This window comes from Agelaius tricolor, unplaced genomic scaffold (assembly GCF_023055355.1).
Source record: "Agelaius tricolor isolate 1412-34295 unplaced genomic scaffold, bAgeTri1.0.p SCAF_3, whole genome shotgun sequence".
Classification (NCBI taxonomy): Eukaryota; Metazoa; Chordata; class Aves; order Passeriformes; family Icteridae; genus Agelaius; species Agelaius tricolor.
In genome coordinates this window covers 49315614-49339042 of record NW_027269263.1, presented here as the reverse complement: position 1 = coordinate 49339042, position 23429 = coordinate 49315614, and the positions used below count along the sequence as shown (strand labels likewise).

At 36.2% G+C, this 23429-nt stretch overlaps 1 protein-coding gene across 7 annotated transcripts in view; it reads left to right on the top strand.

Annotated features, from left to right (window-relative positions):
* The window catches only part of GRM8 (glutamate metabotropic receptor 8), a 315531-nt gene that overhangs the window by 270006 nt on the left and 22096 nt on the right, over nt 1–23429 (top strand). For all 7 annotated transcript variants that reach the window (XM_071423785.1, XM_071423779.1, XM_071423786.1 and 4 more), the window contains one exon: nt 1993–2928. In XM_071423785.1, the coding sequence (XP_071279886.1) occupies nt 1993–2928 (936 nt within the window). The remainder of the gene's footprint in view (nt 1–1992; nt 2929–23429) is intronic.

Below are 23429 nucleotides of genomic sequence, written 5' to 3'. Positions count from 1 at the left end.
CTCTCCTGGTGATTCTGTATTGTGCTATAATCTAGCCAATATGTAGTACTGTGGTTTTCTGAGTCATTCCAAATTTATCCACAATTCTGGATTAATGACCATGGTTTACTGTTGCCCCCTGTTATTGTAGTGTGTGACTAAATCACAAGATTTGTATTTATTCTCCTAGCAACAATGGGAAGGCAAATTGCCTTCACTATCATGCTGATTTCATCATAGCATGTTTTTTCTCACATCCAGTAGATGAAACAATAAGGTGTTATGTGGACTTTTAGGATTTCAGTGATTAAAACCAGGAGATTGTAATAGGGGTGATTTTTTTCTTAGTGTACCAAGTACTCTGCTGGAGCTCTATTAAAGCTGTTTCATACAAAACTGGGTTATTCTTGTGCTTTTTAGGAAGCTAAGTGCTTAAATGATTTTCTTTTCCACAGTCACCAGATGATGTATTTTGCAGAGTCATCACAATCCTTGATATAAAATCTGGTTGACTTCTGGGGATTCAAGATCCCCTCCCACTGAAATCCTCGAGTGACCCTGAGGGTTCACAGAGCTGTTTTTATGAGTGATTCTTGTCTCCTTGTTACTCTGTGGTCCCTTGGAGTGGAGAACATCAAAGTCCTGCACCGAAGGGGCACAGAGGAGAGCAGGAGTCAGGCTGCTTGTTGCTGCTTTCTTCACCCTTCACAGTGCTGTAACTGGTGCTCTGGCTCTCTGAGGAAGGCATATAAGGCCAGCAATGCTACACTGTGATTGCCTCTCAAGTCTGTTGAAAACTTGCTGAAAAAATAAACTTTAAAGGCCAAAATTACCCCTTTTTATAAGCTGTCCTCATTCTGTCCTCCTCCAGAGGGAACTGAAAACATTCCTGGCGCCTGAAGTTTTGTTACTGCTGTTTCTCTTATGAATACAGCCTCCAAATGAAACAAAAGTGCTGAGTACTTAATAGGCAAGAACAAGGAAAGTGCTTTGTCCTTGAGTGCTCACCACCTCACAAAGGAATGAAAGGTGGGGCCTCGAGCAACAAGGAGGGGTTCTGCTGCCCACCAGGGGCTCTGCTCTACCCTCAGCTCTGGTTCACTCTCCGTGACCTCCGCAGAACGGGGCCCAATGAGGGTGGGCTAAGGACAGCTGGCACCAAGCTGAGTGATAACGTTAAGTAGGAAATTCTTTAAATTCAGGAGTTCACTATTCAGATTTCATTTGCAGGGCATTTGCAGGAAGAATACATAGGTGAATGAAAAAAGTATATTTTGCTAATGTGCTGCTGCAGGGAAAGCTGGGATTTCTAAAACAAGATTGCATTGTTCTGTGCTACAAAAGGATCCCTGGACTTATTATATCAGGAGAACTAAGGCAGTAGTCATGACATCTTTTTCCATTGTTATTCAGAAAGCAGTATATATTTATTTTAATCTTCTAGAAATGCAAACAAAATACTTTTGAGTATTTCAAGGCATCAAAGGTGGAAAAGTATAAAATATCCACATTTGTGGAAGGGATGGCATCACAGACCATGGAACTCTTTGTTGTGCTAGAGCTGATGCATGGAGATTTTAATTTATTTCTTTACTGTACCAGAAATTGCTCTGAAGCTCACTCTGAAAATAGGCTTATTTTGTAATTAAATGTTTGAGAACTACTGATATTTATATTTGCATGTGATTAACTTTTTACAGAACTGTGTATGAGGCTTTTTGCTTTTAAACTAGCCTGGAGTCAATAAATATCTTTACAGATGTCAATTTGGTCAGCAGTAAAGAGGTAAATAGAAACTAATGACACTCATCAAGCCTGTGGCATAAATGATTTATTGGACACAATCATTTAACACTTCTTTAAAGTCAGTGCAAGGGAAAGAAACAGGTTTCTTATTATGGTAAACTGTATTTGTGCTGTCAGCAAGTAGTGATTTATGACAAACCTGTGGCCAGGATTAGGATATTATAAATGAAGGAAAATAGAAGTCTCATTAATTTTTAATACCCACAGGTAGAAGATATGCAGTGGGCTAACAGAGAACACACTCATCCAGCATCTGTCTGCAGCCTGCCCTGTAAAGCTGGGGAAAGGAAGAAGACGGTGAAGGGAGTGCCCTGCTGCTGGCACTGCGAGCGCTGCGAGGGCTACCACTACCAGGTGGATGAATTCAACTGTGAACTCTGTCCCATTAACAAGAGGCCAAATGCCAACCGTACGGATTGCCAGCTTATCCCTATAATCAAACTGGAGTGGCATTCTCCTTGGGCCATCGTGCCTGTCTTCATAGCTATTCTCGGGATAATCGCCACCACCTTTGTGATTGTGACATTTGTCCGCTACAACGACACGCCCATCGTCAGGGCCTCTGGGCGGGAGCTCAGCTATGTGCTCCTGACTGGGATTTTTCTCTGTTACTCCATTACTTTTTTAATGATTGCAGCTCCTGATACAGTGGTCTGCTCATTTCGAAGGATCTTTTTAGGACTCGGCATGTGTTTCAGCTATGCTGCGTTGCTCACCAAAACAAACAGGATTCACAGAATATTTGAACAAGGTAAAAAATCTGTCACAGCTCCCAAATTTATTAGTCCAGCGTCTCAGCTGGTGATCACTTTCAGCCTCATATCCTTGCAGCTTATTGGAGTCTTCATCTGGTTTGCTATCGATCCACCACATACCATTGTAGACTATGGAGAGCAGAGGACACTTGAACCAGAAAATGCCAGAGGAGTTCTCAAATGTGACATTTCAGATCTTTCTCTCATTTGTTCCCTTGGATATAGTATTCTCTTGATGGTCACATGTACTGTTTATGCTATTAAAACAAGAGGGGTTCCAGAGACCTTCAATGAAGCAAAACCTATTGGATTTACTATGTACACAACCTGCATAATTTGGTTAGCTTTTATTCCAATCTTTTTTGGTACGGCCCAATCAGCAGAGAAGGTAAGTGATGATGTGTTTACCTATCAAAAGACTGCTCTTTTTCTATTTTAATCTTGCAATAATTACAGCACTAAGACATTTTCACTCTTAAAAATGAGTAATTCTGAATGGTAAACAAACCATCAGAATTCACAGACAATAAAGTATATGTTTCAAAATGTAGATTTCTTATTTATTAACACAATAAACTGATTGTGATTGTTGTGTGACTGGCATAAAAATGTTGACATTTTCTCAATATAACCTTTAATGACTGTTTCTTCTAACGTTTGTTATTGCCCTTCAGTGATGCTGTGGCCTGTTACATGAAGCACTATCAATCTTTGTTATCATCTACAGATCTGATAGAACTGGTTGCATTCCACAAGTCTAAGAAGATCAACTTACATTTGTCAAAAATAATGAAGAAAAATGCCGGGGCAGAATGAAAAGAATTACTTTTGTCTCTGGTTGACACACAAAACTTTAAAAATTTAAAAGAACCAAAAATAGAATAGCAGGAAATGAATGGTGAATGAAGTGTGTGTAAATTCATATAGGGCATAATTCACTAATTATTATATCAATGCAAAAAGAAAGCACTTTCCTGATAATTTAATAAGAAATGAAATGGTTGATGCAAACCACATCAGACATATGACTCTCCTCTGTTTTAATGGGAAGGCAGAGGTAAATGTCAACTGTGTGAGTATTTATTGAGGCAACAGTGGTGAAAATGACAAGTTAGGCAGGGAAAAGGAATAATACTAGCATCAACCTTCAAAACTCCAAATATTTGATATATGGAAATTCTTAAGAAATTAAAGTTAACAGTCTTTCACATAAATTCTTGTCTTTCCTTCTAGCAGGTTTTGTATAACGTTTTCAAATATTCATTTTAATGTAATTGGAAAAGTCAGCATGTGTTCACTTATAATTGTGGAAAGGTTTGACATGTATCTAGTTTAGAGGGCGCCCTTGTCTGTGGAATTAAAGAATAGCTCTGTATACCTTGATGGAACACTTTCTAATTCAAGCATAAGAATTGTATGGGGCAGAGAGTGTGGCAAAAAAAAAAAATTTCCTCCCTAGAAATTGAAGCAGGCTTACTGAATTGGATCAGGCTTATTTTCATGGCTTTTTGGATTAAGTTGGGGAAGTTGATGCCTTAGGTTTTAGCTTTTGTATTTTTCAGATTCTCTACTGCTGTAGTGTGTGATTCTCTGCTTCATATTAAGGGATGGTAAAATCTCTTCACAGAGTAGCTAGACAGAACAATTCCTTTTCTAGCTGGAGATCAAGGACAACTGATCCAAATTTCAGGCCCAAGAGCATAAACAATGTGGGCTGAAGAAAGAAAAACAAGAAGGATGGGACTTCATAACCTAAAGCTATAATTGGGCAATTAACTCCAATATGCAAATGGACTAGAACTTATAAAAGTGAGAGACCTCGTGACTGGTGGTCCATTTTGTGACCATTTTGGGTTTCAACTTGGGTGTAGCCCTGGCTTAGCTCTTGTATTGCCCAAGGTGTATCCATTGAAGCCTTTTAATAAATACCTACTTTATTCTTTAATTCCTTTTAGCATTCTAGGTCAACCTTGGCAAGGCATCAAAGTGAGTACCAAGGTAATGGCTTATGACAGATAGAGTAAGTTAAAAAATCCCATTTGACATAGGAAAACATATTTAGGTAAATTGGGTTTTTTTGTATTTGTAGGCTTAAGTCACAAAAATGTATTGTTGTATAAATGTGTGGTATTTTTAACAGCTTAGTGTGGTCAGGTTTATGGCAAGTACTTGAACCAAAATAATTGAGTCTTGAAAGAGGAAATATTTCTCTGCTGGTAACCATGCAGTGACTTTGATTTAGACCATCAGTTCATCTTGGCTTATAGTAAAGGATGATTTGTTTTCAACCTTAAAAGACGAGATTGATTAACATCTCTTTTGCATTTCATTTTTGAAGCCCAAGACTGAACACACAAATGATACTAAATCACACAGCTTCTAACATTAAATTTCACTTGTTAACTGCCATTTTTTCTTCCTAAATAATTTGTTTTTCTTTCCTCTTCTTTATGGAGAGAAAAAGTACTAATACAGTATCTCTGTAATTCAAATAATTCTTTCCAAAGTGTTTCTTTTTTTTTGCTGCAAATAAAACATGCTTCCACACAGAGTTTTACAGACATCTTCATAACAGTTAACATATTCCATACAATTTAAATACTTCTCTGAATGGGATAAAAATGTGTAAATCTTACTGCACACATGTGCATGGTCTGAATAAACTTACAGTTTCTCAGTTGATGCATAACACCATATTAGCATTTTAAAAACAAGCTAGTGTATTCTAGAATATTTTATTTGAAATTTGACATTATGATCTTTTTGGAGGATGAAACAAATGAAAAACTTACATGGACTTTTTTTGGTGCTTACTTACAATGAAGTTATTTTAGAATCCTGAAGTTATTATTTTTTTTTATGGCTTGAGCTTACTGAGAGAGAAAAGAGCAATAAAAAGCTGGGGATTTTAAATGCTATTTTAAAGCAATGTTTCCTTTATGAAATGTTGACAGTAATAAATTTATCATGACATTCATTACTTGCTAGGGGTACTTCCAGTTGCTAACTTTAGATACACTTCTATTTGAATAACAAGTGCTTAAAACTTTTCCAAAATGTTTTGAAGTTTTCCTAGACATTAGCAGTGCTTGCAATAATAGCAGAAATTACTAAGCATTTCTTGAAAAAGAGGTTGTACACTTAAGTATTCAATTAACACTAATTAAATAGCAAACCTACTGAATAGCTTTTATTTCACTGTCAATATCACTGTTAAACAAAAAAATGTACCATCAGTGCTGAAAATAGATGTCTAGATCCAAAACTCAAAGCTCACCCTAGAAAATTTACCCTCACATTTAGTGGCCTTGGGGATCAATTCAAAAGTATAGGTTTCCTAAGAGATTCTGTAAATAGTCTAGAGGACTATAAATATGCAGAATCAGCACAAGTCCATAAATTGAGTGTTGGCATTAAACAAACTTCAAATATGCATGATGAAGGTAATTTAAATGAGCACAACTACTTATCTGCAGACAGACTAGGAATCTTGATGTTCTTGTTTGCTGTGAAGCAGAGAATGGGAAACTGCTCTCTCACTCATGAAGAATCTTGGGTCTCTAGGCGGTGAATGCAGCTGAGTTAAATGTCTGAATTTGCATGCAGTGACATACACATAAGAAAAAACACAGTAAAAGTTAAGGTAACTCAACAAGATACCATGGGAAAATGTTGGTTTCTAGTCTTGACTTTTGTAATATTTTTGACGGCCCTTTATAACAAATTCTGGGGTTTTTTAAAATTTGTCTTATCTCAGTTTACATGTAAGTTTGAAACTAATATAAAATTGAGAAAACTACTGTTTATTATTGAAGCAATTATACAGAGATATATATATATACAGAGATAACTAAAAAAATGTTAAAGTACCAATCCAAAATAACCTGGCATAATTCAAGCTTGGTGGCTTGTATTGATCTCCACATTTACTCATTTGTCCTTATTTTCAAGCAATAATATAAACAGCAGAATATAAATGCCCTATGGTACTAAACACACTATTTTGAGGTTGTAATTCTTACAGATGTCCTGCAGAGAAAACATGAATATTTACTTTAGATTCTGTGTGATTTTTTTTTGACTAGTTCATGATTTTGTCCATTTGTGTTCATGCCTGTTTTGACAGCTCATTCTTCATGAAAAGAACCTACCACAAAAAAATTAAATTTTTCCAGTTTGTCATTAAACTGAATGACAAATGGCCTCCTAAGACATAAACCACAAATTTTCTAACACATTAATGTCAGTGAAGTGTTTTAGAGGCAAAGGAGAGAAATTCTGTGAGAAAGCATTCGGTGAATATAGCTTTTCTCTATGTCATGCACATGTATATAGCCAAACACTGGAAGTACTGGAATCATCTAAGAGAGAGATGTCTGAAATGTCATAATGACCAAAGTGCCACTGAAAACTATGTTGAATAGCTGAGTGATTAAAACAGCTGTTTGAATTCCTGTGTAAAACTAATTTAAAACGGCAGATTGCACTAAAACCTTCTGAGGATAGATGGCTGTCTGAAGCACAACCCTATTTAATAAACTGCACTTTGTAAATTCCCTTCCTTTTAGCATTTTTGACAGGTGGATAAATCATGTTTATCCACAGATTATTATCACACATCGTTATTATCAGAAATAATTTATTATATTAATCTGGAAATACTTTGCTTGAATGAGAAGATGAATACTTGTTCCCCATACTGTGAATGAAGAGATGTTTCACTTTCTGCTAAGGAAAGGCCATAAAAACACTGAATAATTTCTTCCATCTCCTCCAACTGGAAGCAATTACAAGGTGTGATCTAACAAGGCAGATAAATTTTAATGCATTTTCAATTATTTTGACAACTCTGACCTCTCTTTTCATAACTGCAATATAGAAAAATTTTAATTTTATAACAGAAATTTTCTCATAAGATATTATCCTTATGCTTTTACTATCCCAGCTCTTTTCATGCTGTATTTATTGTTCAGTGGCTCTTATGCTTATATCCATCTTTGTTAGTAACACTTAAAGAAGTTAGAAACAATACCAAAAGTATTCCACTATTAATTTGACTTGTAAATTACTGCTGTAATTGTCAAGATAAAGAAATTCAGTTCTCAGTGGAAGAGCTAGTTCATTCAGAGTAGTAATACATGTTCTTTAGTTTAAAGAAAACAACTACTAATGCTAGTTCGGGTAGAGACTTCTTCCTTCCCCCGTATTTCTAAAAAAAGTAGGGAAATCATCTTTTGTGTGTGTTTACGTTATGAATTCTTGACTAAATATATTCCTGTGGCTGCAAGAAAACAGCATCTTGATGATTCCTCAGACTGTATTAATGAAGGGCACAGCACTGAGCTGGTTCTTCACAAAGCATTCTCTTCTAATCCTGATTGTATGTGGAGATCTAGCTCTGCAGGTAGTCTGTGCAATAAACATCATAGGAAAAAGTCCAGAAAAGCAACTTATAAATTTAGCATTTCTTTCATTTTATGAATAATTTTTGGCTTGATTAAACTGGAATCTCTGCTGCCAACACTGTGCATAGCATGAGGATTAATCTGAGGGATATTTGAAACTATTTCTCATTTTCCTTACTACAGGAGCAGAAGTTAGAAGAGTGCTGAAGCGATACATTCCACATTCAGCAGCGTATCATTGTTCAAAACTAAATTTCTGTGCTCCTAATGGTTTTTTATTCAGATTTTTTAGAATATGGGAGTACTTGCAAGATTATTAAAAAACTATCAATACTTGAATTTTTGCATGTCTAAAGTACAAGATTCATAAGGAGCAATTCAGAAAACTGGACTTGTTTAGCTTGTTTCTACAGCTTTCTGTAGCAAGAAGGGTGTTATTTTTCTCCTAGGTAGCAAGTGATAAGACAAGAGAAAATTGTGTCAGGTTGTGGCTGGGCAGGTTTAGGTTGGATGTTAGGAAAAATTTCGTCACTGAAAGTGTGGTCAAGCACTGAACAGGGAAGTGGTGGTGTCACTGTCCCTGGAGGTGTTTAAAAGACGTGTTTAAAGTGTTTAAAATGTGGCACTTAGAGACATGGTTTAGTGGGGGACTTGGCAGTGTTAGGTCAGTGGTTGGATTTGATGATGTTAGAGGTCTTTTCCAACCTAAATGACTGTATTATTCTATGTCTTGGAACAGAAAATTAGTTAAAATTCACCAGATTATTTGATAGAACTATCCTTCTCTTTTGCTGGAAATCATGTTAGGAATGGAGAAACTTTTCATCCTTCTCATTTCATGTTTTTTCAAATGTAAAATTTCATGAGATAAATTATTTCTATGCTTCATAATTTCCTCCAACTTTTGACCTAATCCTTGGCAGAAATTGGAACTTTGTTGTTCTGCTGTAGAAGCAGAGTGGTAAAAGAGATGTGAACAAGAGTGTGACCAAGTCGCAGTTTATTGCCCGATCTTCCTCTGCTCCCTTTCTGTCAGAGAAGAACTTCCTTGCTTCTTTTTTTGTTGCTGAGGCAGCATGCTCCCCTCCAGCTGGAAGATATTCAGTGCACTGCAGGCCATGATCATTGCTGGGTCATTGCTTGTTCACCCACTGGCTGAACAAAGGGTTTCAGCAGCCCCCAAATCTGTTTTCCCTCCCAGCCTCCCATGAGCTGTTGTTAGAGGACAGAGAAGTAGTCATTACTTCTCCTGGGTGGCAGCATAATCTCCAAAAGGTACCTGTAATGAGAAACCAGTTGAGATCCCCTTTTCTTCCAAACGTTGCTTTGTGGGAATCCATTGCAAAAGTTATTTCTTAGGAAAATAATGCAATTATATTTTTCTTTTTTAAGCTTATTTTCTTATTTAAGCTTATTAATATGTGAGACAAAACTGATGGATTGGGTAATTTAAAATATTTTAGGGATTTTCAAAGCTTCTTTTTGAGTTTCAACCATTTCTATCCTTGTAAGTTTAAATTGAAATTTGGAACTGATATTTAAAGAGCATAATTTCACAAGTTTTAAACTCTTTCCACTTTGTTAAACTGAAAAATGTCTGGACTGTTGACTTAACACCAGCCTTGCATTTAAAAAAACACTTATCAAAAGATTCTTGATGAGTTTTCGGGCCAAGTACTTTTTAGAAAATACTACTTTTTAAAATTTCTAGCCCCTGTTTAGATTTTTTTGTTATTCACATAGTGTGTACCTGAGTTTCAGGGAGTGTCCTTGCTGAATGGCTGTGCTGAAAGACTGGGCAAAGTTAAAGCTTATCTAATTTTAAAGACTGGACTTTATTGTTTTAAGATATTCCCATTGCCTTTAGAATGGGATTTCATTTCATTCATTTCATAAATGAAGCTGCAAGGATTCTGAGTATGTACGCTGAGCACTGATTTTAATTACAGAATCACAGAATGAACCAGGTTGGAAAAGACCTTTAAGATCATTTAGTCCAACCTATGACAAGTTTTCCAGGATGTATCACAAAGACAGACAACGCCAGCTCCTCCAAAAAAGAAGTGGAGTATTTAGTAAAATATATCTTTTATTTTTTCTAGCCCAGTGAGGCACTCCTGTGTGCACCTGAGGGTTACAAATCCTTTTCATTTCTGCAAAGCTGCATGTCTGTTCCAGCATGAGCACTGAGCTGGCATACCTAGCTGTATACATTGAAAAGATGTGCACCTGCCACATAATGGAAAACACTGGCATTTTGCTTGTCTGACATGTTTGCTTCTGGCCCCATCATGAATGATGGCTTTTCTCCCAAAGTCAGGAATGAGCTGCCAGAAAAATTAAATTTGCCTGTGATCAGCATCCTTCCCCATCCTGGGGAATGTCAGAGAGTTGGTAACATGTAGATGAAGATGGAATTTTGTGCTAAAGAACTTTAAATAGATCTTTTTGGCTACTTGCTGGCTTCTGTGATAAGTAATTAATTCTTACTGAGAAGCAGAAACAATTTTGTGGAGCACAGATAGCTGAATAACTCATAATCTTTTTTGTTAAAAAACGATCAATAATCACAGAAAGAAGTTTGTGACAGACCAGAAATGTTTCATAAAGATAATATTGAAAAAAATATACCTTAGCTACTGTATTTTTAAGAATCAGATTCACCTCAAAAAAATATTGCTCTTTTGGCTCTGATTTCTTCAGTGCTAAAAATCTGGTTGTCTTCAACAAGTGCAGTTTAAGATAAATCCTTCCAACATTTAAAACACCTTAGGTTTTTGGGGCACTGTAAGGGCTGGTTTAATTTGCATAAAGTAAAACCAGTGATAACACAAACCAAATGGAAAATATCTTTAGGCAAATTTATCACTTAGTCAAAAATGTTTTTAAGTAGACAGGAAGAGAGATTTTTTTCAGCTAAGGATGATTTGATAAACCCACATCCTGGGGAAAAAGAAAGCTATGGCTAAGAGAAAGGTAATTGGAACTATCTTTAACACTTATACTCTTGTTAAGACAAATAGAAAATCTTTAAATAGAACACTCTCTAGAAATTGTGTGGAACTATTTCTGGGATGCTCTTGGGAAACTTCATGTTCTTGCTAGCTCTTGCCAAGTTGGAAGCAGTACATCAATAGCCTTTGTTGTAGCTTTAATGAGGCTTGTACCTTACTGAAAGCAAGTAAACACATGTATGAAAGACACAAGAAACAAATTAACAAGACTTTTAGCTTGGCTCTGAGTAGATATTCAGCTTCTTGTCTTTCTTATCTCCTCCAACAAGAATTCCAATTTTGCATAGGATTCACACCAGTATCATTATTTTGACCTTACAGATAGGACAGAATGCTGTGGACTGGTAAATTGTCATGCATAGGCTTAGCCTAAGTAGCAATGCTTGTACAAGCTCATCACCTACCACATCTTGAACTTGACACTACCCTGGTGAACCTGATCCCCATTAAGTGATCAGCACCTAATGAAAGCTATATTGCCTTGTATTTCCTTTAGACAAATAATATTTTGAAGGACAATTATGCTGACTCAACTAAAGTGTTTGCTGAGCACAGTAGGTTGATGTATGTTTCAGCCCCTTGTGACCATTCTGTTAAAGAATTGTCATAATTTGTACAGCTGGGAAGATATCAGTACATTGGGCATCCTATCAAAATACAAGATCCAGACAAAAAAATCTAATGAGATATAAGCCCAGTAAAATTCATAACCAAATTGGTAGATTCAATAAAATTCTAAAATTTCACGTAACGGACAGTGAATTTTAAATTCGTGTCTCATATAAATAGAAATACCAGAAACAAGAAATGATGTAAGTCTGATTTCACCATGACTAGTGAGCTTTATGTTTACTCTTAAAACACAAAACTAATTTTATTATGGGATAACTATTTCAGTAGATTATTAATACTAAATATGCATGTTTGTGTGTGTACAAGTATGTATTTTCACAAAACTGTGAACTCTCTTGCACGAAACAAGAATAGCTAGTATATAAGGCCCAGCAAAAGCAACAATTTTAATACATATATAAGAAATTTCTATTTAAGAAAAAAAAAAAGAAAAACAAACCAGAAAGCTTTAATTGGTCATATAAACCTATTTTTTTAGGTTTATCATTCAGTTTGCAGTGAATCTTCCTGACAGGGAATGAAATGACAATAGGGAATAGAGAGATTCATGTAAGCTCATCCAAGAGAGTCAAAATTTAAACATAGCATAAAATATATTTTTTTTAGTACTCCAAATAAAAATAGATTAATTATGAAATATTTTCTTAAGCTTAGACATTTAATTTCAGTGTGTACATAGATTTTGAATTTTTATTTTCCTAAAATGGTGCTTTCCAGACTTGAGAGTAATCAAGTCTGGAAATCAAATCATAATCGATCAATTTACCAGAAACATGACCCTAGTAGAATGATCAAATGATTGTTTTCATGGTGATTATGAAGGTCACATTCATTTGATATTGTGAAGAATATGGATAGGATTGAAGTGGTGTTATTGGGTTCATTGATAGAACTGATGACACAGCACCTGCAGTTTTCTACAGAAAACATCTTTAGTTCTTCAATTGTACAGTAAGAATAACTGAACAATGAAAGGAAGAAAAGCAAAGTACTTGATTTTTTTTCCCACTGAACTCAGATGGAATAGATCAAGAGCAGCTATTCACAGGTATTGTGAACTCCATTCATTCAGGTACTGCAGAACACTTCCCAATTACAAAATAACAAGGTCAGAAGGAGATTAGAAGAGATGAGGGGAACTACTTACAAGATGGTGTTCCATGGAAAATAAAGGAAAAGATTTTTAGCTCTGATGCTGAGGAACACACTGCATTTTGCAAATGTCTTTTCCAGAAAGTTAGAAGTCATAATTGAATGAGGTATAGCAGAAGAGCTCACAGCAGGCAAGGCATCTATCTCCTAATCTAGTCATCAAAAAGACACAGGCAAACCACTGTGGCAAGATGCTGAAATTGGTCCCAAAGCCCAAAACTGCTTTACAAACAGTCTCTGTAAGGGAATTGTTTGCACCATATGTTTTCCTTAAGAACTGATCTACTGAAAGGGTGTTTTAGATTATGGTACAAACTGAAGCAGCTTCTTCCAGAACACATCAATCTCCTACCCTTTTGAGCCATCACACTGCATAAAATTTTATTGATCTACAAAGATCACATACCTCAAGGCTTCCAGATCCCAAGTTGGGAATGTCTCTTCTATTTCTCCAAACTACTTGCCTTGTCAATGATGCTTGTAATTTCTTTGTTTCCAACCACCACCAAAGATATAATCTTTGTCCTTTTCAACCTCCAGTATTTTGCTGTTTAAATCCTCTCATTTCCCTGCTTGCTTACTTGATAATTTGTCCAAGAGACAGCAGGCATTGCAGCCAGGGCTGCTTTTCTCTCTATATCCCAATATCTTATATCCTTGGCATCTTATATCCAAATTCCTAATTCTTTTCTGTGTGAATTAGGGCTTAAACTCTCAGTTTATATCTGTGTCTCTTCCTCCTCTCCCTCCTGATATCAATGATGGCATTTCGTTATTGGTGTTTGCTACTTTCACTCTTTAATTTAGAGGGTTTTACAAACATTTCCCCCTCCCCCTCCCCTTGCATTCTCAAATTTGTTCAAGTTCTATTTCCTTTGTTTAGTGCTCTACTTCTGAAAGGTTCTGGTAAAGCCACAATCAAGTGAGTGAGAGTCTTGCCAATGATGTCAAGAAACATTGATGCCTGTGCTGTTCCTTTAATACTTTGTCTGTATGCATCCCATCTATGTTTCAAGCTACTAAAAGCTTTTCTAAAGGGACCTGTGTAAGCTGGAATTTTGTGCATCTGTGTTATATAAGAATATAACTGTGGAATTTGACATTATGGTTTTCATTTTTTATCTAAAATGTAGGTCATATTTGACTTGGCTTAAAATTGAGCTGGCTATCCTGTACTTTTGTGTAGTTTTAATAGCCCATGTGTGTTTGCATTCTCCTGCACACAAGGAGAAGGCATAAAAAATACATTACAGATAGTTCTGGTTTTCTAAGCACCCAAAACAGGGAAAGTGTTGAGTACATTTATGTCCTTAAACATTGCATTAGCAGAGCAGCTTTTAAACACAAGGGAGGCATAAAAGGAAGAGAGAGTAATATGTGGTGTGGCTCCTCCTCTCTCCTAGGCAGGGATGTAACAAGCAGATCTGGTTGACTGACTGTTTCTTTGAGGGTTTTTTGAGTTTCTCTTTCTCTTTGTACCCATGTAGCTCTGTATGATAATTTGGCAGGTAGCTGCTAGACTGGGGGCTAGAGGGAAGCGCTGTCAGCTGGTATTGCTCCAGCTGCAATTGCTTTGAGAAGGTGGTTCAGAGCCAGACATTTTAGGATTTGACTATATTCATTTCCTCTCAAGGTCACAAGAAAATAACAAGGAAATGTCAAAACTGCAGTTGAGCCTCTTCTGTATGACATAAGTTAATGCGGTTTCTGCATCTCACTGCTGGAAAAAGTATTTGTGTTTCAAAACAGTGACAGTAGGCTGAAGATCTACTAGTGGAATTTTTGTTTTAATTGCAATGAAGAGATTTTTAAGTGCTGTCAATTTCATCTTATGGAGTGCACTAATACCTTTCAGAGCACTGTTTGACTATAAGCCTAATTAATAATTCCTGTCTCCTCTACATGAATGAAATGAAGGCTTTTGTAAAATTACACTAGACTTTTAACCTATTGAATGAAAGGATTAAGCCTGATTTTAATTGTCATCTGAATATTAACACAAGCTCCTTGGGCCCCTTTTCCTGTGTGTGAACACAGGCATTCCTCTTAAAGTTGTTGTGCACACAGGTTGACATAAGACTAGATCCCTACAGTTGTAAAATGAAGCCATCAGCACCTCTCCAACACATGTAATGCCTGAGAGCCAGTGCTGAGACCTATTTTTTACTGCAGTTACACTACCATGCTGTTTAAAATGACAGAGTATAAGCAAGTAACTTAGATCTAACCTGTCAGGTTAGCCAGCAGTGATCTGATTCGGAGCAACAGAGTGCTTATTTTCTCAGTGATTTTTCCTTTTTTATTCTAGTTTTTTCAGTGCTTGTAAACAATACTCTCCTTCCTACTAAGCCACCCACTTGGGTGAAGTATATTTCACAGGGGCTCCAAACTTTATGCCTTATTGACTTCTTATTGAAATCACTTTTTCAATATATTCACAGCTCATCTCTTTTTTCTTCCCTTAATCAAGGCCTATTTTACTTATTTTGAAGAATCACACTGTTCTTTAGGAAACTTAAGTGTGCAGGTTTTCTTACTCAGGTGACGACTGTATTTTGCTCACAATCTAATTAACTGTGTGACTAATATCTATGTTAAAAAAAGAAAGAGAAAAAGAAAAAAAAAGCCCTCTGTTAGATGCTAGAAGCTTCAAGTACATAGATTTGTCAAAGAACATTAAGGAAACTAGAGTACATGTAATTTCCAAAGATGGGCCCTTGCTGCCCTGTTTCTTCTTACACAAGTCTTCCCTGATGCAGTCTATTAAAAACATACTTGTCTGCAGTTTCAGATATCATGTCTGCTTATTTCAGATGAATAAACAGCTAACAGGAAATGTAGCTATTTCAGAGATACAGAACTGTTGTTGAGGTAATATTTTAACAAACAGGTTGTGCTTAGGGAGCCATTGTGGCTGCAGAGAACCTTTACAAAAGAAGCTAATTTTCTTGGAAAGCTTAGAAGTCTAATCTTTTAATATACCCAAGATATTCTGCTGTAAATTCAGCCATCTAGCACTTGATTTCCAAATTCTGACAATTTTGTATCTACTGTATATGCAATTCATGCAAAGTCCAGCTCCTTTACGTTATTTATCTGTGCTCCATATGCAAAAATGACATATTTCCTTCTCTTTGTTTTGATATATTCTGTTGTCTTCTAAGATTACTGAACAATTTTGAGAGGAAACAAAGTATCCAGTAGCTGTTCTGGAAAGTTATGGAGGCAGCAGATTTCTGTTTTCACTGAATAACCTTCTTGGACTTTTTTCAATTGAGTGACTAGCTAAAGATTATTATGAGAGGTCTCCTAGGACTGCAAAGGGAGAATGTTTTAATAATGGCTTTCTTTTTTTATTCCTGTGTTCTGATTTGGTTATGCAAATGAGGAGAAAGTAGCTGTCAGTAGATGGAAAATTATGTGTGCATATTTTATGAATATTGAATTAATTCTCAGCAAGTGGTGTTTGGATCACTTATAACATTAATTAAGGTGGGCAGGACATTTGGTGGAGTCATTGTCCTGAAAGTTTGCCATTTGGACAGACTTTCACATGATCACTGAACAGAAAATGTTGCTGCCTTGTACATAGATCCTAATTTTTTTTCACATCATGGGAATGCCAGGTCAGTGGTCTTCATCTCTGTTGACAGTATTCCTGCAAGTCCAGGCATGAAGATATACTTTGAAATTTCAGTTTAATTAACAGTTTTCCAAGTTGGTTCAAGGTATGTTAAGCCACTTTTTTGAGTCTCTATGGAAAAATATAATTCCATGATGCTCTGTAGCATGTTCGTAAAGCTACAATTCTGGGAAATGAGACCAAGTCCCTCCATCCTCAAGAATGGTTATGAGGCTAACCAATAAAATCTTAATAATATTTATGATGTAAAAGGATGCCACCACCTCTTCTGTCTCTCATAACTCTATTTGATTTCATTTCTTTTTCTTTCAAGGGCCTGAAAAGAAAATATATTATGCAGAGATAAATAAAATACTTATTTATTAGAAATGGTTAACATGATTGAGTTTTTCTGTGAGCAAAGCCAGAATAAATGCATCTGATTCAATCCCAACCAATTTTTAAATTATAGCTTATTTGCCAAGTTAGAGGTAAAAAAAATTGTCATTGACTCAAGTTCACTACCTTGCATCCTCCCTTCATGGAGTGCTATATACAATATTCTACACCAGCCCTAGGGGAAGCACAGCCTTCAGCTACAACTGCTTGTTAATGGGAACTGATGACTAACGTAGAAAAATTACACAGCTCCTTTCCCAGGAGATGAAGGATATCTCAGGATATCTGCACTGAAATGATGGCTGCCCTTGAATCTGTTAGTGACATTAAGAAGTGTGACAATAGTCGTTGTTACTGTGATTCCACACAGAACTTACTGCAGTCCTTGCTAAATCTGCTGGCACCCAGGGCAGTTCTTGTTTGCTGCAGCTTTGCCCAGCATTCCCAAGCAGTTCAGTTCCTCAACAATTTGATACAGCTTCATCATCACAACCCCAGATGTACCTGAATATGAAAATACAGAATGGGTGCTCAGTTGTAACTCTGACGGGATTCTACTGTGTTAGGAGTTCTGTCTATGCAATGGATAAGTGTTTTACTTTTATAATGAGTACAGGACCTGAATGCAGAGGAGTCAGAGGCCAAATTCTTGAGTGCCAATGCATATCACTGTGGTGTGTTAGACACTCATAAAAGTGTGGAGGTAGATTGCAAAACAGCCATTCATTCTGCAGATACACAGATAAGCCTTCACACATCTGTCAGAAACCAAGAATCTAATGATATCAAAATATATATATATATATATAATGATTAAAAAAGTGCATAGTATCATTTTTTAGTGCTAGAAAAAAATTTAAGGGAAAAAATCATACTTGAAGGCTTAGTGTGGTCTCTAGTGATTAATAATGAAGAGAAGGACTTTAGAGACTTTTTCTATGGCTAGCCTCTTTTATACCTTCCTCTAAAGCTGCTTGCTTTGGCCACTCTTTAAATCATGGTATTTGACCACATGGATCACACTTCTAATCCACTCTGGTAACTTCTGAATACTTCAACATTAAAAAAAATGAGGTATATTTCATTTTATAGTATATAGTTCTAAAAATAAAATAGCTATTTGTAGTAGAATAGAACTTTGGGGTTTTTTCATGTCACCATTTTTCCCTTCTTATTGGTTTCCCATTACATGCCATTGTTGTTAGTGTTTATGAGCTCCTGAAAAAGCTTTTATGAGCTTTTGAATTTTTGTTCTCCATCTGTTTTTGCAGCCCTGCTTTATGTGAGAGATCTGATCAATCATTCCATACAAAAAATAATATAGTAAAACTAAACACCATCACCTCACCCACAATCATTAGGTAGCTGTGGTTATAAAAAATATTCCTTCATATAGAATAATGTCTTCATTTCTTCATGTCTTTTTCCTGAAGTTTGAAATGTGCATTCTCTGCAGCTAAAAAAATATGCATCTGTAAACATGCTGTGATTTTCCACTTGCATAGCAACAGTATACTTTTTAAGTGGAGACAACAAATGCTCAATTATTTGTGATTACTCCAAGATGCTTTCATCTGATAATGCAAAGCACTGTGTTTAATACCTTTCACATGCATAATGTATGACTTTTCATCCTAGTGGAAGCTTTTAGGTTTTATGCAGTTCATGAGATTTCCTAATCTGACATAATTGTTGTGGCACCAACAGTTTAGGAAGTACCTCTTCTTTTAGAGTCTCCTAATCTACAGAGGGCCTGTTCTGACAGAAAGTGCTGTGTGGCTTGTGACAGACTGCTTAGTTACTGCCTTGGAAGTAAAATGGGGACAGTTAGCCTCCCTCACTTGACCTTTCTTCTGGCTTTGTCTGTCTCACAGAGGTTTTTTTTCTTAAAGGGCTTGTGCCTTGGTTTCAGCTAGGGCAGAGTTAATTTCTTCTCAGTGGCTGTTACAGTGCTGTGGTTTTTAAAAATATTAAAAATGTATGATTACTGTAGGAAAACCAGTTTGCAGAGTATTTCAACAAAAAGGGTACATGAGATAACCCCCACTGTACTTAATGGTCACATGGTATCTGTACAGAGTTGGTGGATAGAGATCAATGAATAAAGAAATGTGTGCAAGATCACAGTGACCCCCTTGTAAGGGAGCTGGAGACTGCAGTTTCCTTATGGCAATACTTGCTCTCCAGACAGATAAACTGGGATTTATCTGACAGTATGCAGACATGTAGGGTATGTGAACACGGTCCCCCTAGGTTTCTAGTCAATATGCTGAGTTCCAAGTCCAGATTTTTACTAGAAATTGCATTTAGAATGACCATAGAAATGTCAGTGTCCACCTGCCAAAGGCTTGTCTGTCATCTTTTACATTTATAAGTGCAGTATTTATCAAACATTGTGTCTCTGAACATGCAGTGTATGGAAGCTTTCAAATGTAAAAATGCATGTTCCAATTGCACAGAAGCTACCCTTTTATATCTGCTAAAATGTTTATTACATAGTAATTATCTGGGATTAAAAAAAAAATGTAACAATTGGAGTCCTTGAACTCATAGGACTTCAGTGGTCTGAAACAGTGACCTTTAGGCAGGCAAACACTTACTAAATTGTACAACAATTTTACTAAATAGCTTAGCTATGTCAATTTTTAACATTTGCATAAGCCATAAGCATCAACTCTGTAGCTTCTGGTTTTTTATAGAGAATATTACTGTGGTTGTTGAATTCTTTCACAGGAAAAAAAATAGCTTTAAGGAATATTTCAATTTTTTTCCTTTTTTGATTATTAGAAGACATGATTTGATGTGACATCCAGAAGACATTACTATGTTTGTGCATGTCTCTGATATTCTGTATTACTTTGCTGTGATAAGTGTTTTGGTAGTTTATTCCACACACAGTTTCAGTCAATCATATTTGCACACATATAATCTGTCCCTTTAAAATCCTGTTTTTATTGCTAGGTCCTTTAACAACCTGTAACTCCCGATAGTTTGTAAATAGCTACATATGCCTAGTTAGATAGTTTGTAGCTCTGAGTTATCTCACTTTTTAGTATTGACAAGAAAGAAAAATAAAAATTAAAAAGAAAATTAAATAATGGAAGAATTCTGGTGGCAGAAATATAAGTAAGCTTTGGCAGAATGCTGAGAAGATATTTTGTTGTCAGAGGGTGACAGTGGAAGTAACTCGCAGTTTTGTTACCTGTGCATTCAGAAAGACTCTGACTGCTGCAGAGTCACAGCATTCTGACAGATTGAAAATTAGGGTACTGTTCACCCCCCAAAGGCATTGTCAGAAAACCCTCACAGTGTGGTACTTATAGGAAAATAAAAACTTCAAATGACAGCTAACTTGCAAGGTTTCCACTGAGAAGAAAGGAGACAGTTGTGATTTGAAAGTACACTGAGAGCCAGGATTGAAAGTTTAAAGAGTTTATGATAACATGGCACCATTATTCTGTTGAAACTTTGAAATTCAGAGTGTTCTGAGATAAATTTTCTTTATTGCTTTATTTAAATTGATTTCAATGTTTAGTTAATTGGTTCAAATAAAAACTTTTATATTCACGCTCCCTTCAGTCATGTAATCAGTGCCATCAAAATCTGTACTATTTTCTGGAATCACAAATAACAAATTTCAGACTCTTCATATGTAACTTTAGAATCCCTAATTGAAGGGGTATATGTGGTTAGCTTAGCAGTTGTGTAGGCATGTGTAGCTATTTAAGCCTTACTTTGTACTTCTATTTGTCTGAATTTTAGTTTCTCTTTCTGAATAGAAATGAAAATATGAGTAGAGAGAGATTATTTATTTGGGGGAGGAGGTATTGTAAGTGGGATCATTTATAAAGTATTGGTAGCTTAAAGCATAAACTCGCTAATATAATGTGTGAATTCCTTTACTCAGAACAGAACACTCCTTTTGTTTCTGTTTCATGGACCTGTTTATAAGTGATAAAGATCATCTGATGTAGATCTAAATTTTGGAAGAAAGCCCTAAGCCTATTATGAAGAAATGAAATGTCTGAATCAACTCCACCCATAGATTAGGAGCAAAGAGTTTTTCAAACATTTGATTACTTTATAAATCCTGTTAATAAAATATGAAAGAAATCTCTTTTGTTCAACTTAAAAAATACATGTTGCTTTTTAAGAATGAAGAGGTACAGAGATATACTAATGTAAAAATACCTATAGACAACATTTTTAACTAGGGATTTCCTTAGATCTCATCTGTTCTCAGAAACTTTCTTTACACAATTAAAAAAATGATAGCAAGGAGTTTGCTTATAGTATTTGCAGGGAGTCCCATGGCAGGGAGGAATTATACTATATTATTCTATATTATATTACACTATATTACTCTAAATTGAATCTGCCAGGCGCTCAACTGTACTCCTGCACACAACTGCACAGGATCTCGTGACCATCAGCTGACAGTCCCGACACACACACACATGCTTGGCCTGATAGGCCAAGGAAACAAAACACCATCACTCTGGGTAAACAATCCCCACATTGCATTCTACTTTTGCACAAGCACAGGCACAGTAAATTATAACAATTGTCTTTCCTTTCCCTGAGGTTCAGAGAATGTGAATCTCAGAAATATTCTTGGGAAGAATTGTGCCTTGCTTTTCTCTGTGAAGAGAAATGTGGCTTCATTTACTGTTTCCTCAGAAATCAGTGGTATGGTTTACAGACTTCAGCATCCCCTATTATTGCAGGCTGATGTGTCCTGATGACAATGCATCGCATTGTCTGACTAGTGCTCCAGTTTTTTTTTCCAGAAGGCAAATGCACATCATGTAGTTTTAAGGGCATTGGTTGAGTTGCATTGACTTCACAATTGGCAGCAAAACCACAGGCATTTCCTCATCTCATCCCTTTTGTTATCAATACTATAACGGGGATCATCAAAAATCAATATGGTGAAGTCAAGAAAGAAGGATGACCATGACTTGATTTATGCTTCATTCAAAGCTGTCCATCATGCAATGTGGTGTAAACAGTTTAGACATGAACATCCAGCATTTAAAGAAACAACTTTGAATGCTGCATCTGAAATGCTGAAATTAGGGCAGGTGGTATGTTGGCAAAGTGAGATTACAACATGATGGTCTATCACATTAAAAAAAAAAAACAGTAGTGTCTGGTTCATGTGCTGCATGAACCTGCAAACTTTCTGCCTGCAAACTTTCAGAGGCAGAATGTTTGCTGAAGAATCCACTAATTGGCTGAACTTTGTTGCAGAGGGTGATGCTCATGTGGAGATGCAGTCTTTCAAACAGAATGGTCTGTCACTGACTAGGTCCTTGCAATGGCATTGTGAGCTGGTTTGGATAAGGCTCCCTGAACTATTTTTTTTTTCTGGATTCACCTCTTCAGCAAGTTAATGAAATTCTCCCATTTTGCAAGGCTGATTTTGGACTATTTGGGAACTGATGACTAAGTATGCTGCATGTCTACCAAAACAAAACCCTGCTTACTGAGCTACATCACGATTATATGTAAAGTACTAACCTGAATTTCACCCTCATGTAACAAAATAATTTGAATTCCATAGATCTTGCCACACTGTTAAATCTTTTCCAATTTCTGAGCTTAGCCACTCTCTGTGAAATGCATGTTAATAAGGCAAAGAAAGCAAAAATGGAGCAAAGCACTGCAGCTAAAACTTACATAATGTGTTGTGTTAAAAATCCTCAAATTCATTTTCCTGCCCTGTTGGGCCAAGATGAAGAAGCACATATGGTGAGGAATGCCACTTGCTGTTGGGAGATCTCTGCATTCCCTCTGCACAGGGAGGAACAATTTAGCCTCATCCCTCACTCTCTTCTGTTAATCTGGCACAAATCAAATGCAAGAGACAGAGCGTGAATGTGGATAAGTGAGAAGATTCAATTTCCTGTCTCATGTGGCTAAACGTTTCTTGTTAAGTGTCAGGTTTAGAGCTGAGTAAACAGTGGAATAATATATTTATGGTTCCATTTATACAATTTGACTTGTGATTCAGTAAGCATTCTCCCTCTTTTCTTACATTTCAGTCACAACTACAATAACTGTAGTTGTGCTCATATATACATGGAGACTAAACCGGCTTTCAACCCCTCCTTAGCATTCCTGCTTTTTTGTAGATTTTGTATTTTCATATGAGTGGAGGAAAATGATGAGTAATATGGATAAAAAAGTGGATTGATGCAAAATATCTGCAACGCAACATCAAATAAGGTTTCTGTATGTACAAACAGAAAAATTACTTGTGAAGGGAAAAATTGCATACCACCTCTTTCCTCAATATTGTGGTGCAAGAGCTTATCACTTGAGGACAAATGCTCCATGGACACTTTTGATTGGTCTTTAAACATGCCTTGGAACTATCCAAGGAGTAAAAACCAGGGGCTGCCAGTGATTAGGGTGAAAAACACTGGCAAAGGAAGTCTGAGAATGGTGGCAGAAATAGCATCTGATTGGTAAGAAAACAACAAGAGAAAGGGTCTGCAAAATTTGCTAAACATTCTTCTGATTTATATTTCACTCTCCTTTTTGCCTTTTGAAGGTAGGAACACAGCTAATATAAACTCTAGAGTTCTTATTTGCAGCCCAAAAGAAGCAAAAAAGTATTGTTGCAGGGGTGGGGGAGAGGCTGTGGGGAAGGACAGGA